Source organism: Gigantopelta aegis, chromosome 1, assembly GCF_016097555.1.
Source record: "Gigantopelta aegis isolate Gae_Host chromosome 1, Gae_host_genome, whole genome shotgun sequence".
NCBI classification, from domain to species: domain Eukaryota; kingdom Metazoa; phylum Mollusca; class Gastropoda; order Neomphalida; family Peltospiridae; genus Gigantopelta; species Gigantopelta aegis.
The window spans coordinates 26,619,997-26,636,983 of NC_054699.1; the positions used below are offsets into that span (position 1 = coordinate 26,619,997).

Here is a 16,987-nt window from a genome sequence, read left to right on the forward strand (position 1 = left end):
TCTTATGTTGTCCAGTATACACGTAGTAGTTACTGTAGTTCAAACATAACAATGACAAGACAAAAGTAAATAGACAAATTTCACAAAGATCATTATATATATATATATATATATATATATATATATATATATATATATATATATATATCAAATAATTTTATAAATTTAATTGTTTGGGAAACATACAACAGTGAATATACAAAAAATGTAATTATTCCCAATAGTTTCATTGATCGTTCAACATAAACCTACATACACATAGTCAATTTAAAATTCAAACACATAATAGTCTACTTTAAATCACAAATTACATTTCGAGTATTCAGTTAAAAAAAAAACATAAAAAATTAGCAATGACAACAATAACAATCATAAAAAAGGGAGGAAAGAACCACAGAAGAAAAAAAGAGAAGCATCTGAAACCAAATTCTGCATCTAGTGACTCGTTTACATAACGATCTTAGCGTTAAGATCACCTTAAGGGTACAAGGTAGTTATGCACTTAAGGTAATCTTAGCACTAAGATCCCTTGGTAAAATGGGGGCCTGGGTGGAAAAAGCTTCAACTTCAGTTCAATAATCATAAGCATTATCACGACTCGCAGGGTTTCTGCCAGAGTAAAATGGCTATGACACCATACCCAAATTGTTTTGCAGATTTTTTTGTTGTAAATTAACCTTTTCACAAAATGAATTGCTCTTATCATTACTGTATGATTTATTTAACCTGGGGGAGGTCCCCCATACACCACTGTTGACTGTGGTTGCATTCAATTCCATAGCACCATAATTAAAAATATCTTTCTGGCATAAACAATGAGGAGCCATTCACAACGTAGCTAAGAAATGAAATCTGGGATTTGTTCCCTCCTCCCTCCCTTAAGTACACCTTTTGTACATGTGGTGACTATCTCCCCCTCCCCACCATGGGTGTTGTTTTACACTATAAAGTACATCAGATACAATTAACAATTTGGCATAGGTATTCTGATCCCATGACTAGTGGATTTTATACAAATTCTAGAAGCCCTGCTTTATGGATGGCCCTCATCATCATCGTCATCATCAATCATCAATCATCATCATCATCATCATCAATCATTATCATCATTATCATCATCATCCCTATTAACTGGTGCATTGCTGTAATGGTTCTTGCAATACAATGAATAGTATATATCATAATCCATTTATTTATTTATTTATTTATCCTCTCTTGATTTTTTAAAAAGACAGCCTGATTAACAATTACAAAGACAATAACATTAATGTATCACAAGTTGTGAAGACTTGGCCCTGAAGACTGTGTCTACCACATAAACATGTATGGCCACATCATCGCTGTGCCGATGGCGGCTCCAGCCACAAAGCCTGTCCCCATCCCATATCTCGGTCGGTCATTCACGTACACAACGTTCGGGTTTCCTCCGTTCACCACTGAAAAACAGTAAAGTTTGTTTTATTTAACGACTGGTATATCAAAAGGTTGTTGTATGTGCTATCCTGTCTGTGGGATGGTCCATATAAAAGATGACAGAACCCTTCCTGCATTAGAAAAAAGGTAGCAGGCTTCCGCTGATGACTAGGCATCAAAATTACCAAATGTTTGACATCCAAATAGCTGCTGATTCATTAATCAATGTGCCCTAGTGGTGTCGTTAAACAAAACAAATATTTTTTTAACTGTAAGACTATTTCTTGGTTAAGTATGTAATACATAAATCAGCCTCCACTGAGAAGATTCGAACCATGGACCGACCAACAGTGTAAGAGACTCACAGACTTGCAGTTTAAAGTAGAACCCAGGAGCATGTGTACAGGACGGGCAATCAGGCAATCCACCCATGCCCGGACCCACTGTTCAGTGTACTAGGATAACTACCGCACCCCTGTTCAGTGTACTAGGATAACTACCTCACCCCTGTTCAGTGTACTAGGATAACTGCTGCACCCCTGTTCAGTGTACTAGGATAACTACCGCACCCACTGTTCAGTGTACTAGGATAACTACCGCACCCACTGTTAGTGTACTAGGATAACTACTGCACCCCTGTTCAGTGTACTAGGATAACTACCGCACCCACTGTTAGTGTACTAGGATAACTACCACACCCACTGTTCAGTGTACTAGGATAACTACCACACCCACTGTTCAGTGTACTAGGATAACTACCACACCCACTGTTAGTGTACTAGGATAACTACCGCACCCCTGTTCAGTGTACTAGGATAACTACCGCACCCACTGTTCAGTGTACTAGGATAACTACCGCACCCCTGTTCAGTGTACTAGGATAACTACCGGACCCACTGTTCAGTGTACTAGGATAACTACCGCACCCCTGTTCAGTGTACTAGGATAACTACCGCACCCCTGTTCAGTGTACTAGGATAACTACCGCACCCACTGTTCAGTGTACTAGGATAACTACCGCACCCACTGTTCAGTGTACTAGGATAACTACCGCACCCCTGTTCAATGTACTAGGATAACTACCGCACTCCTGTTCAGTGTACTAGGATAACTACCGCACCCACTGTTCAGTGTACTAGGATATCTACCGCACCCCTGTTCAGTGTACTAGGATAACTACCGCACCCCTGTTCAGTGTACTAGGATAACTACCACACACCCTGTTCAGTGTACTAGGATAACTACCGCACCCCTGTTCAGTGTACTAGGATAACTACCGCACCCCTGTTCAATGTACTAGGATAACTACCGCACCCACTGTTCAGTGTACTAGGATAACTACCGCACCCCTGTTCAGTGTACTAGGATAACTACCACACACCCTGTTCAGTGTACTAGGATAACTACCGCACCCCTGTTCAGTGTACTAGGATAACTACCGCACCCACTGTTCAGTGTACTAGGATAACTACCGCACCCCTGTTCAATGTACTAGGATAACTACCGCACTCCTGTTCAGTGTACTAGGATAACTACCGCACCCACTGTTCAGTGTACTAGGATAACTACCGCACCCCTGTTCAGTGTACTAGGATAACTACCGCACCCCTGTTCAGTGTACTAGGATAACTACCACACACCCTGTTCAGTGTACTAGGATAACTACCGCACCCCTGTTCAGTGTACTAGGATAACTACCGCACCCCTGTTCAGTGTACTAGGATAACTACCGCACCCACTGTTCAGTGTACTAGGATAACTACCACACCCACTGTTAGTGTACTAGGATAACTACCGCGTCCCTGTTCAGTGTACTAGGATAACTACCGCACCCACTGTTAGTGTACTAGGATAACTACCGCACCCACTGTTCAGTGTACTAGGATAACTACCGCACCCACTGTTCAGTGTACTAGGATAACTACCGCACCCACTGTTCAGTGTACTAGGATAACTACCGCACCCACTGTTAGTGTACTAGGATAACTACCGCACCCCTGTTCAGTGTACTAGGATAACTACCGCCACCCACTGTTCAGTGTACTAGGATAACTACCACACCCACTGTTAGTGTACTAGGATAACTACCGCGTCCCTGTTCAGTGTACTAGGATAACTACCGCACCCCTGTTCAGTGTACTAGGATAACTACCGCACCCACTGTTCAGTGTACTAGGATAACTACCGCACCCACTGTTCAGTGTACTAGGATAACTACCGCACCCACTGTTAGTGTACTAGGATAACTACCACACCCACTGTTAGTGTACTAGGATAACTACCGCACCCACTGTTCAGTGTACTAGGATAATTACCGCACCCCTGTTCAGTGTACTAGGATAACTACCGCACAAACTGTTCAGTGTACTAGGATAACTACCGCACCCCTGTTCAGTGTACTAGGATAACTACCACACACCCTGTTCAGTGTACTAGGATAACTACCGCACCCCTGTTCAGTGTACTAGGATAACTACCGCACCCACTGTTCAGTGTACTAGGATAACTACCGCACCCACTGTTCAGTGTACTAGGATAACTACTGCACCCCTGTTCAGTGTACTAGGATAACTACCACACCCACTGTTAGTGTACTAGGATAACTACCGCACCCACTGTTAGTGTACTAGGATAACTACTGCACCCCTGTTCAGTGTACTAGGATAACTACCGCACCCACTGTTAGTGTACTAGGATAACTACCGCACCACTGTTCAGTGTACTAGGATAACTACTGCACCCCTGTTTAGTGTACTAGGATAACTCAGGACACTCGGAATGTCCAGAGGTTTGTTTTACACCACTAGAGCACACTGATTCATTAACATCGGATACTGGATGTCAAACATTTGGTAATTTTTTACACAAAGTCTTAGAAGAAATTTGCTACTTTTTTCCATTAGTAGCAAGGGATGTTTTATATGCATTTTCCCCACACAGACAGAACAGCACATACCACATTTGACACTGGCTGGAAAAAGGGCAGGAAAACCCCAATCAGAGAATGGGTCCATTGACGTGGTTCGATCCTACAAGACAAGCACCTCAGGCCGACTGAGCTGGATCCCACCACACCCACTCCTTTAAGCAAGAAAATCTAATTTAAAACAAATTATAAATTAAAAAAAGTACTTTAAAAGAGGGAGCCTTTAAAAAAACATTTAACCCCTTCAATCCTATGAACATCTTTTTTTGCAAGACAACTTCAACATACAGGTTTAATGGAAGAACATTAGGGGTGAATGGGTTAACGTTGTTTGTCTTCACTCACCATATGGTGGATACCCTGTGTTTGTGTAAATAACCTGCTGTCCAGGATATGACATCACCTGACCCGGATAACCATACGGACCTGTGTACACAGTCTGTACATTACGCACCACCGGTTGTTGCGGGCCGGTGGCCATCACTCTTGCTTCCTCTAGAGCAATCTGCCACGCCCTGTAACACAATACAGTAGAATATACACAATATACAATACAATACAATATAATATACTATACAATATACAATATAATATACAACACAATATATAATACAATATACTACACAATATACAACACACTACCAAGGAACATTTTATTTTCAAAATCTAGATTAGTGATATATCTAGCACTGGCGTAGGAAGCGGGGGGGGGGGGGGGGGGGTGCAAGGGGGTCATGTGCCCCCCCACTTTTCAGATATTTTGCTTTATATTTGCTTTATAATAGTGTAAAAGTGTGTAAATATAAAAGTGCCCCCCCCCCCCGCCCCCACACACACACACTTTTTGGCACCTTCCTATGCCACTGTCTAGTCAGCTGGAAATTGATTAGCAGTTACTGTTTAATGTTTTCAAATTGTGTAGCAATCCCTGAAAATTACAATAAACAATGCAATACACACAGATTTATTTGTTTACTTATTTTCACCTAATTATTACCTAGTAAAACGAGTTTGGGGATATGTGATTAAGGTCTCACTATACAGATCACTTCAGGGTGAGAGTTTATTGATCACAGTCCAATATAGTTCCTAATTGTGACACAAGTTATGGTTCACATATTCACTTCTAGGAAATGGTGAAGAATTAAAACAATGTGTATGTTTAATGGTAAGTCATCTGGCTGTATTTTGTCCATGTAATTTTGTAATATTGTGCATTGACCTTTTGGGACATGGGAGTATAGCGTAAGAGACAGCCAGAGTGGATTGGTTAATGAACCACCTGTTCGGACCAGTACTACAGCCAGATGCAGTCATATAGCAAAAAAATGAAAAGTGAAAATAAATGCTTATATAATGTATGTTCGCAATGGTGTATGTTGTTAGTGCCAATGAGAACCCATTCTATTGACAATCTTCGTTTGAAGTTGGGCAATTTAACATGTATTTCAATGGCAGATGACATCTGTGTAGTGAGACCTAAGACAATCGGGCATTAAAATAAGTCACGAACAGTTGTTCAGGATTCCAGGCGGTTACCACATGTCAAGAACAATTCTGAATGGTACTCTGTTCTCCATAAGGGCAGGGTTTATAGCTCAGTCAGTTAAGTGCTCGCTTGAGGTGCTTGCGTCGCAGGATCAAACCACCTCGGTGGATTCATTCAGCTGTTTGGGGTTTTTCCTGTCCCAACCTGTGCACCACAAATGAATAAAGGCTGTGGTATGTGCTTTCCTGTCTGTGCAGAGGTGCATATAAAAGACTAACTAAGCTAAATTCCACCGAACGTGAGAAAATTAATATATGGGTGATATTTTATGGGTTATGTGGGGGGTAAATATAATGAATATGATGAATATCTTACTAAGACAATTTAGGCCTTTAAGAGTTACTGCTGCTTTAGTATTACTCCTGTCTCAAGTTGGGACCCTGATCATATCAGGAAGGAAGGAAATGTTTTATTTAACAATGCACTCAACACATTTTATTTACGGTTATATGGCATCGGGGAAATGGTTAAGGATCACACAGATACTGAGGGAGAAAACCCGCTGTTGCCACTTTATGGGCTACTCTTTTTGATTAGCAGCAAGGGTTCTTTTATATGCACCATCCCACAGACAGGATAGTACATACCATGGCCTTTGTTACACCAGTTGTGGAGCACTGGCTGGTAACGAGAAATAGTGATCATATCGGAGACCGGACTCAGGATAGGCATGTTCGAAACCCTAGTGGTATATGAGCACATAAAAACAGTTACTTCAGTATTACCTTCAAGAAATGTGTTGATCGTTGAGTTTATAGTTGCTACATGTACTGTATTTCCTACACACACTATACATACTTCATGTCATCTGGGTCCATGCTTACAAAACATTTATTTAGAGTCAAGACTCAATCTCTTATGACATGACATGAAAGCAATTTGTATGGCGTTGCCATGACGTTAAAAGTCTCAAGCTTTATCAGGGTCTTCAAGAAATCAACAATGTGTTGCACTAACTTAAAGGTAGAGTAAACTCAAACAAGAGATTTATGTGTTGGAAAGATGCATACCCGGACCACCAACACATACTGACACTTTAACAAATGAAAAACGCCTAATTTTAGAGTTACTTAAAAAACATGATTATTCCTGCTAACTGGGGGCAGCCATTTTGTTTCGTTTTTGTGACGTTCAGTGGTATAGCTTGGGGCGAAGTGACGTCAGCTCCGTCCATCTGCTCTATGCACAGTGTAAACAAACGCTCTAATTTACGACAAGGTGCTTCGCTTTCATCAACCTGACTTGTAAAACAACATAAATGACTTGATAGTATAATAAACTATATCACTAAATATATTTCAATTTGCATCAATAGAACGAAATGGAGTTATAGTATTTTTTTATTTTTTTTTAAATCCAAAGAAAAAAAAAGCATATTATTAAGCCTATTGGTATGCTACGTTCGAGCAAAAACGACCACTCACGATACCCAAGTGATAATTTTCTTTTCTTTGTGACTACGTAATTGGTCAGTTTTGTGATTTTAGATGGGAAAGTCTACTTAATCAAGGGTTTTACTGAATTACTTACAATAATAAAGCGAGACGGCTGATCGATTATGATTAGAGGGGTGTCTGTGTGGTTAACACACAATACCCTGTGATCTTAATAAAAGAGGCACGTCTTTTTAGTGTGTCTAGACACAGTGTCTGGGAGCCGTCTAAATATACACCTGCCAATCAGGAACTACAGGTACAGGCCACGGAAAGAAACATCCAATTAACTAAGAAAACACTCTGATTATTATTTCAGAACGTGGGTTAATTTATGTACAAACCATAATACAGTTATTTCAACACTTTGACAATGGGAGTTTATTTTGTATTAAATATAATATATAATTTTTGCTGGCTTACTGGGATGACTATTATTACAGAATATTGCGATGCATCCGCAAAAATCAGGTATGTTTTGTTTCTTCAGTTCAAAGACTAATTCCTGACATGACACGTTAGGTATTACGTGACCACCAGCTCGCCAGAGGGCGTATTCACTGGGATGGTACAAAATGGCTGCATCCGCTATATATAATAGCCATCACGTTTAACCGTTTTATTAATTAACTATACGATTATACTTGTTGATATTAAGCAATAATGTGCATTATATATCGTTGAATACGCATACCAGGTCAAATGCCTTGATTGTCCCCTCCTTTAACAAATACTGATCTTTGTGCACATATATTTCATGAGTTCAGTTTTAATAATATGCGTTGCTGGTTGTGTTTATAGCTGCTACATGTTCTGTATTTCCTAGACACACTGTACATACTTCATGAGTTCGTGGTCCATATTTACAAAACTATTAGAGTCTTGAGTTTTATAATTACTGGACCAACTTTGTATTATTAGAAACTTCAAGAAACCAACAATATGTTGCTGACTGATTTAAGTTGCTATAAATACTGTATTTCCTTCATATATATTTCACGAGTTCAGCTTTAATATTACTTGAAGAAACCAACTATGTGTTGCTGGTTGAGTTTATAGTTGCTACATGCTATAAAATACCTTATTTTCGAGGGGTGTAATTTTCGCGCTAAAGAAAAATTTATATGTTCGTGGATTTTTTTTTGATTTTTTTTTTACACCACTATTATTTATTAATAATCCGGTTTCCACAGTCAATGCATAAGTAATATTAACCCTCTATACCTTGTCATATGGGCTTAATTAGTCCTGAATAGTTCATCAACTAAGACTTGGTCGAAGCGGCTGAGGATGAACACAGAGTTCATAGTGTGAATGTTGACATCAAAATGAGCATTGTTAAAAATCCATTCATGCCCAGTGCGTTATCGAAGTGTGTGAGATTGTCTCCAAGAAGAAGGATCCAATTCAAAGTGGTTTTCACAAAGCGGGCATTCTCAAAGATTAACAATGACAATATATTCAATGTTTATTCCATGTACGTATATCGTTCATCAATTATTGTAATACGTACATTGTTTTGTGTTTTTGTAATAAATTTAAATATTTAAATTGATTTCTTTTCATCCGTGTTCATTTGCATGTTGTTGAATACTAGCAGTTGCAAGTTGTCATTATCGAGTCATCTACAACAATTAATTGGTCACAATCTGTTGGCTTTAATTTTTCACGGGATCCTAAAATTTGCGCTAAATGTCTTTGCGCGAAAATTAAATTCCCACAAAAATAAAGTATATTACAGTATATGTATTTCCTAGACACACACCGGCCTCAGTGGCGTCATGGTTAAGCCATCGGTCTACAGGCTGGTAGGTACTGGGTTCGGATCCCAGTCGAGGCACGGGATTTTTAATCCAGATACCGACTCCAAACCCTGATTGAGTGCTCCGCAAGGCTCAATTGGTAGGTGTAAACCACTTGCACCGACCAGTGATCCATAACTGGTTCAACAAAGGCCATGGTTTGTGCTATCCTGCCTGTGGGAAGCGCAAATAAAAGATCCCTTGCTGCCTGTCATAAAGAAGAGTAGCCTATGTGGCGACAGCGGGTTTCCTCTAAAAACAGTGTCAGAATGACCATATGTTTGACGTCCAATAGCCGATGATAAGATTAAAAATCACTGTGCTCTAGTGGCGTCGTTAAATAAAACAAACTTTTTCCTAGACACACTGTACATACTTCATATCATCTGGGTTCTCTGCACCCAGAAAAACAGTCTCGCCTTCCCTCATATCCAGACCCAGGAGACAGCCCTTCGTGAGGCCTTCTGGGGGATTCACGTCACACTGAAAATACACACCAAGTCACAGTTTATAATCAATGTGTTATCTCATATTGAGGCCTTCTGGGGCATTCACGTCACACTGAAAATACACACCAAGTCACAGTTTATAATCAATGTGTTATCTCATATTGAGGTCTTCTGGGGGATTCACGTCACACTGAAAATACACACCAAGTCACAGTTTATAATCATTGTGTTATCTCATATTGAGGCCTTCTGGGGGATTCACGTCACACTGAAAATACACACCAAGTCACAGTTTATAATCAATGTGTTATCTCATATTGAGGTCTTCTGGGGGATTCATGTCACACTGAAAATACACATCAAGTCACAATTTATAATCAATGTGTTATCTCATATTGGGTTCCAGCCAGTGCACCACATCTAGCATATCAAAAGTCATGGTATGTGCTATACTGATTGTGGGATGATGCATATGAAAGATCTCCTACTACTAATGGAAAAATTCAGCATGTTTGACATCAAGTACATGTAGCTGATGATTAATGAACCAATGTGCTCTATTCATGTCATTAAACAAAACAAACTTTAAACTTTTCTTCACATAGGTGGCTGCTTCATGCAGATGGCCATTACAGCAGGTTAGACGTTCAGGGATGTGAGAGGGGCTGGAACAAAAAAGCTTACTGCGGCCAGGGTCCAGGGGCCGTTCAAGGGCCCCTGAAGGAAAATTATTGTTTGCAACCCCTGGAACTGCCAAAAATTGCATTCACTGCTAACAAATCTAAACTGGTTATAATTTACAATATAAGGCACACATCATAAACTTGAAACCATGAAAACATGCAAACCGTGTGTGGTCAACAGTAACGAACATTGTTTTTGTTATTTTAGATGAAATGGAAAAGCACATTTATGCATAGCTCTCACATCCCTGGACTTTATCTTAGTTTTGTTTAGTGTGTAGAATTGTATTTATATGCTGGAGGAGGATGATGATTAAACAGAAATATAAACATCTTAGCATACCTCACTTGCAGGTTTGATCCTCGCTACCTGCGCCCTGACGACGATTCTGCCTTCAGCACGTGGCACATCCTGGCTCTCAAAATACAGCAGATCTCCGTCGGCGCGGAGAACAAACCAGAACTTCTTCCAGCGGTGTAAAACCGTACCTGTAATCAGAACACAAATACCTTAATTGTTAATTTCATGGAATATTTGTCAGCATTGTTAATTTCATGGAACGTCTACATCTGCCTGCATTGTTAATTTCATGACCAAATATTGTTAATTTCAACATCTATCTATAGTGTTAATTTCATTATCTATCTGTATTGTTAATTTCAACATCTACCTGTATGGTTCATTTCAACATCTACCTGTATGGTTCATTTAAACATTTACATGTATTGTTAATTTCAACATTTACCTGTATTGTTACTTTTAACATCTACCTGTATTGTTAATTTCAAATATATCTGTATTGTTAATATCAACATCTACCTGTATGGTTAATTTCAAAATCTACCTGTATGGTTAATTTCAACATCTACCTGTATTGTTAATTTCAATATATATCTGTATTGTTAATTTCAACATCTACCTGTATGGTTAATTTCAAAATCTACCTGTATTGTCAATTTCAACATGTATATGTACTGTTAATTTCAACATCTACCTGTATTGTTAATTTCAACATTTACCTGTATTGTTAATTTCAACATTTACCTGTATTGTTAATTTCAACATCTGCATGTACCTGCAATCTCAAGTATCTGCATTAATACATTCAACCTACCTTTAGGTGGACAGTGCTCAGTAGAAATTAGAAGATCAGGAAGAAATGAAAAGGGGGCAGTGGGAATTAACATTTTTGTTTTTTTAACTGTGTGGAAAGTTATATTACTTCAATTATCACTTTTTAAAGACTGTCAAAATACATGTACATGCAGGCCTAAAGTCTCCTGAAATGGTGCTAGGCGAGAAGTCACATGAAGTTACAAATAAAATGTATCACAACTTTGATTGCCAAGCAATCAATTTGCTGCACTCCTAAAACTTTCCAGGTGAGTATGTATGGTAGCAGGAATGATCATTCACCTTACCTGGTGAAGGAAGGAAGTATTTTATTTAACGACGCACTCAACACATTTTATTTATGGTTATATGGTGTCAGACATATGGTTAAGGACCACACAGATACTGAGAAAGGAAACCTGTTGTCGCCACTTCATGGGCTACTCTTTTTGATTAGCAGCAAAGGATCTTTTATATATACACCATCCCACAGACAGAGTAGTACATACCACAGCCTTTGATATACCAGTCGTGGTGCACTGGCTGAAACGAGAAATAGCCCAATGGGCCAACCGACAGGAATCGATCCCAGACCGACCTCACGTCGAGTGGGTGCTTTACCACTGGGCTCTTCCCTGGTGAAGACTGTTGTGTGTCATGTTTGACTATTAAATCACTAATAAAAACAATGATTAAAGGGTCACATAAACTGATTTCAAATGTAGTAAACTCCCCTTGACCATACACTCACTAACAGATCTGTGTGTTCAGCTCTATAATACCCGGTATATTACGATTTATAAACTTACTCCGTCTGTGCAGCCAACCAGCTTTAGCTATATGTTGTGTTTCCATTGATGACAGCTAGACAAGATCTGGCACGGTGTCTAAAATATACAATATTTAAGATGCATGTGTACACATGTATGAAAGGAATGTAGGACAGGGCTTAACGAAGGCACCGACGGCAACTGCTGTCATTGAGATATAAAATTGCCATAGGTCGGGAGCATCACCGACGGCACAAAAGTGCCGTGGGTAAAGCTCCTCAATCATAGCAAAATGTTTACACCTGGTGTACATTACCTGCCAGTATATAAAATTAGTACATTTAAAATATTTCTACACAGGGGCCTACACCAAAATAACCTTTCAAGCGTATTTATTTGCTGCAAAAGTCTTCTTTTTTTCAAATGCCGTGGGCAGGCTTTAAATTGCCATCGGTGGGCCATTTCAATCACAGCAATTTTATTTTTAAATTGCCGTGGGAGACAAATTCTTAAGTTCAAGGCCATGTAGGACATACAGCTGTAGATGTTTATTCCAAATATATTGACAGCTATTTAGGGAAGATACTTCTGCTTAAAAAATCAACAACAAAAAGACACCATCCTATTTTCATTTTAAATTTTTAAAAGTTTATTTATTAAATTAAAAACGTCGAAAATATATTTCTATAGTCAAAATATTTTATATTCTATAGCCACAACGTTATAGTTAACAGCTCTTAGGAATTGAGGGCTGTCTTGTTTTCAGATGTGTAATCACAAAAGTTGTGAAGCTGATCTTACAACTCTTGGTAGACCCATTAGAGCAGATTCCATGTTCATTTTATATAAATCTATAACCAATATTCAAGGGTGGATACAAGGGGGACAGGGTTCCATCCCCTAAAAATTTAAAGTGCCTCTTTTTTCAACAATTAAAATTGAAATGCCCTTTTCAAGAAATTGGTCCATATGTGCCACTTACCTAGTGATTTGATCTTTTAAAATATACTTTTTAATTTTATAATGCTCTAAAATACATCTGAGAGGTCTTACATCTTTTTACACTATCCCAAACCCTCCCTTCACTGGTCTTAATTCCAGCAGGGTTGTTTTTTTATTTATTAATTTTTTATTATTATTATTATTCTAAGCAGGACATATTTCTTTCAACTGTTACTTTGGTGTACGTCGAACCTCGAACTGACACAGAAGAGAGGAAGACGGAGGAAGAGGAAATGTGTGCCAAGGATGACACAGGGGGTGCCCCCCAACCCAGCCTGAGATGCGGAAGAAGGAAAAAGGGAAAGTCCCCAACTTTCACCAACCTGCTGACTGATTTATATGTACTTAATGCACTTTTATTTTATTATTAGGTGCCGCAATCATGTAGGTGACAACCAGCATTATGCTTCTGTAAAGACCCGACCCACGGTAGGTAGGTAAACTATTTGTAGACAGGCTATGGTGTATTTAGCTTTGTATCTATGAAATAATTATGTTATGTGATTTTTTTTAGTATTGATCAAGTATAGAACATTCAATGTATTAAAGATTGTGCTATATGAATAATCACTGATTTGTGATCAGTGAGTTGTAAGTTATTTTATGATTTCTTAAATTCAATGATATATTGAATTTAATATATGGATATGTGGTTGGATAAGATATTCTCTATAACACAGGTTAATTCTGAATGTGAAGTATATACATGTAATTAATGTTAAGACTTATTATAACTGAGATTTCTATATATATATGATTTTAAGTATTCCCTTTTTGTTATTTCAGGATCTTTGTGTGTGTGTGTATACATGTCTGTTTGTTATAGAGATATCAGAGTTTGACAAATCCTCTAGCCCAATGCCCGTGGCTAGTGGTTTTTAAGTTCGGGCTAGTTGGTTTTTTCCCCTCTCCCCTTATCGCTCGATCGTGGTTTTTTCTTCTTCTTTTCTCTCGGCTGAAATTTTGTTTAATAAATTTGATTCTTTTAATAGTGGGTTTTGATACCAACCATGAGTTTGCTCCATTATTTTTCCTGGGGGGGGGGGGGGGCAAAAGCGAAAACGGGACAATGACAATGGATCACACTTGACAAAAGATCAAACGTACAACACAACAAAAAACGAAAGTTACAACATGATTTAAGTGTTTGTTTTATTTTACTGTTATACTCGTAAATGTGTAATGTTACAAAAATTATATAAAAATCCAGTTATAATTGATCAGGAATTTGGGCTCGTGCTTTATCTTGGTGGGCTAGTGGTTTTCACAACTTCACTAGCCCTGTGGCTAGTCACTTTTCAAAATATTTGTCATACTCTGAAGATATCTGGAACCAGGGATCTTCATATCCCACCCAATTGATGATCCAGAATAAACCCTAAACCCCTGTCCAGTTGTTCGTGTTCTCTTATACAACACTTCAGCAACATGTCGCCCACCATTGAGACATTTAAACTGCTACAGTCAGGCATTACTGTTTGCCGCAATGGACAACATCTCGATTCATCGGCTCATGAAGAAGGTCTTCGGCGGACAGTGCCCTAACATGACCAGGTCGTTAGCGAAGCCACAAGTCCACCCGCTGGTGCCCCACCTTGACTCGAAGGTCTTCCTGTCATCGCCGTAGCACCCCCCACCCCCACCCACACCCACCCCCTTGTGAACTTTCACCTCCGTGAGTATGGACTTAGTCAGACTTTAAATCCTTTTGGCTGTCATTTCTTAAACTTTGTTTATTTATTTTTGGTAAGTAGTCTGTCATCCTTTATTTTTGGCAGTCTGTCTAAATTGCTCAAATCACCATCACATTTTGGGCAAAGCACTCAAATTTTTTGTTTGGCCTCTAAATTTTCTCAACTTGAACTAATTTGATTCCAAATTCCACCCACCTCAAACTTACCCACTCAACTCCTGTTCCGGAATTAGTCCCTGTCCGGGATGGGCGTCACTAAATCTTTGTTGGATTATGGTAGGTATGTGGGAATCGGCCCCAGGCATCGCCTATGCTTAGGTCAAATACCTGGTTTCTGGGTTGATTGCAGTGCAGCGGGCAGTGGAAATGCTGTACTTTCAAGTGCGTTTTTGGGGTCGTGGGTGCAGAGTTGAAAATCTACACTTATACTGATGACGTAGTTTACATTTTCAGCAGTTGCCTCGTCTTCTATTTATTTCCATAGGATTCCTAGAAGTTTCACAAATCGTCTGTTAAAATTTCGGTATACATAACCAATAAAAAATGCCTCCAATTTACCGAAAGGCGAGTAAAGACTCTTTTCAAACTTATATAGACCTGTAGTATGTGTTCTTTTCTACCTTTATGTGGATTTTGAAGACAATCCTACATACTGCCACTGATTTATACCAGCAGCAGTATCGGGTGTCCAAGCCGTTGATGGGCTGTTTTGTCAACAAACCTTCGATAATCAACCTCAAAATAATGATGGTTAATCTCATTGGAATTCTTCAAATTGTAATCAGAATAGTTTATTAACAAGCAAAGATGACTTTGATATGCATTTCATTGAAATTTGGGATTTAATAATGTAGATGGTTGATGATTTTGTCTGGCATGTTTTGTTCTAAAAGTGTGCACGCAACTGGAAAGTAGGTCACGTGACCCTAATGCTGCCACCTGATTGGTCCAGACTGTTGTTTACATTGAACTTAGCCATGTGCTCAGTGTTTATTTTCTACATATGGTTTATTTTCATCAGTTTTGATGTTCGTTTTAATATGTTTTGAATGTGATTATTCAAGTGAGAATCTGATAGAACTTTTTGATAGCTGTCTGCTGGTGCAGGTTTTGTTGAAATATTCCAAATATTAAGGAAGTTATGGGCATTTTTCAGAATGGGACTACCGCTAATTACCGGGTAATTAGGTAGGTAATTAATTGATTATTGGTCAATTAAGATGATTTTAAGAGGCAATAACCCATCTCTTAGTGGTGGGAGTCTTTCTTACCAATGATACAGATGAAGGGTTGTGTGGCATTTTGAAGCACATTTTTAAAGAAAATGGTCACAGTGTTTCTTTTGTTTTAAATGTAAATCCATTGACGAAAACCACCCTAAATTAGGCGACTTCAAAATACTACAGCACCCTCAATATTTATCCTATCATCACAATTCAAAGACCATTTTAAATGTCTTTTCTAGCTCTTTCCAATGATACCAATTGCACTGCAATCACCTGAATATGAATTTTTTTCTCACATACCTAATTATGAAATTAAATAGGCCTAATTATGGGCGCATAAAAAGAGTTCCCAGTTCCCATATTTTACTTCCTATTTCGAGCCCCTCTAAAATCACTGACTTTTAACTATTACATGTAGATGGATATATTCAATAATATATAACTAGGGGTGGGGTGGGAGCATAGTTTGAACTGTTGTCATTTAAACTATTACGTCACGTGACCACATTATCTTGAAATCTGTGACAAACCAGTTATAATTTACCAATACCTGGAGTGACAATGCATTGCAGCATTGATTAAATGACATACAATACATATTTACAATATATTAAACAAATTAAGATGTATTCGCGAATTTTAAAAGATGTTTACCTCGTAAAATTTGTTTACAAATCAATTTTACTTCCTCCTTCCGCCTAGACTGGTCCCAAAATATTGCGCAATTAATTTACAAAATTTCTGTTTTTAAATTCCGCCATGTATTGAAGACCCATTTCTTTATGTTAGTATGTTAGTATTATGGTAGGCACGGCCCACGATTATCGTTAAAAAAAAGAAGAAGAAAGTTTGTTTTGTTTAACGACACTACAAGAACACAATAATATATAAATCATACTCGCCCCCCCCCCACCCTCTAAACTTAGC

At 38.5% G+C, this 16,987-nt stretch overlaps 1 protein-coding gene across 3 annotated transcripts; it reads right to left on the minus strand.

Annotated features, from left to right (window-relative positions):
• Window positions 1-1,183: 1,183 nt before the first annotated feature.
• Window positions 1,184-16,790, minus strand: LOC121373045 (pleckstrin homology domain-containing family B member 2-like). 3 transcript variants are annotated; one of them, XM_041499498.1, is made up of 7 exons: window positions 16,715-16,790; window positions 15,162-15,323; window positions 12,179-12,256; window positions 10,599-10,744; window positions 9,500-9,606; window positions 4,685-4,854; window positions 1,184-1,436 (listed from the first exon to the last, which is right to left on the minus strand). In XM_041499498.1, the coding sequence occupies exons 3-7, from the start codon at window positions 12,222-12,224 to the stop codon at window positions 1,309-1,311; spliced, it is 597 nt and encodes a 198-aa protein (XP_041355432.1). In that variant the 5' UTR covers window positions 12,225-12,256; window positions 15,162-15,323; window positions 16,715-16,790; the 3' UTR covers window positions 1,184-1,308. The 3 variants fall into 3 exon arrangements, with proteins under 3 accessions (XP_041355432.1, XP_041355424.1, XP_041355439.1); XM_041499490.1 differs by lacking the exon at window positions 15,162-15,323 and having other exon boundaries at window positions 16,715-16,782; XM_041499505.1 differs by lacking the exon at window positions 16,715-16,790 and having other exon boundaries at window positions 15,042-15,166.
• Between the last annotated feature and the right edge of the window lie 197 nt (window positions 16,791-16,987).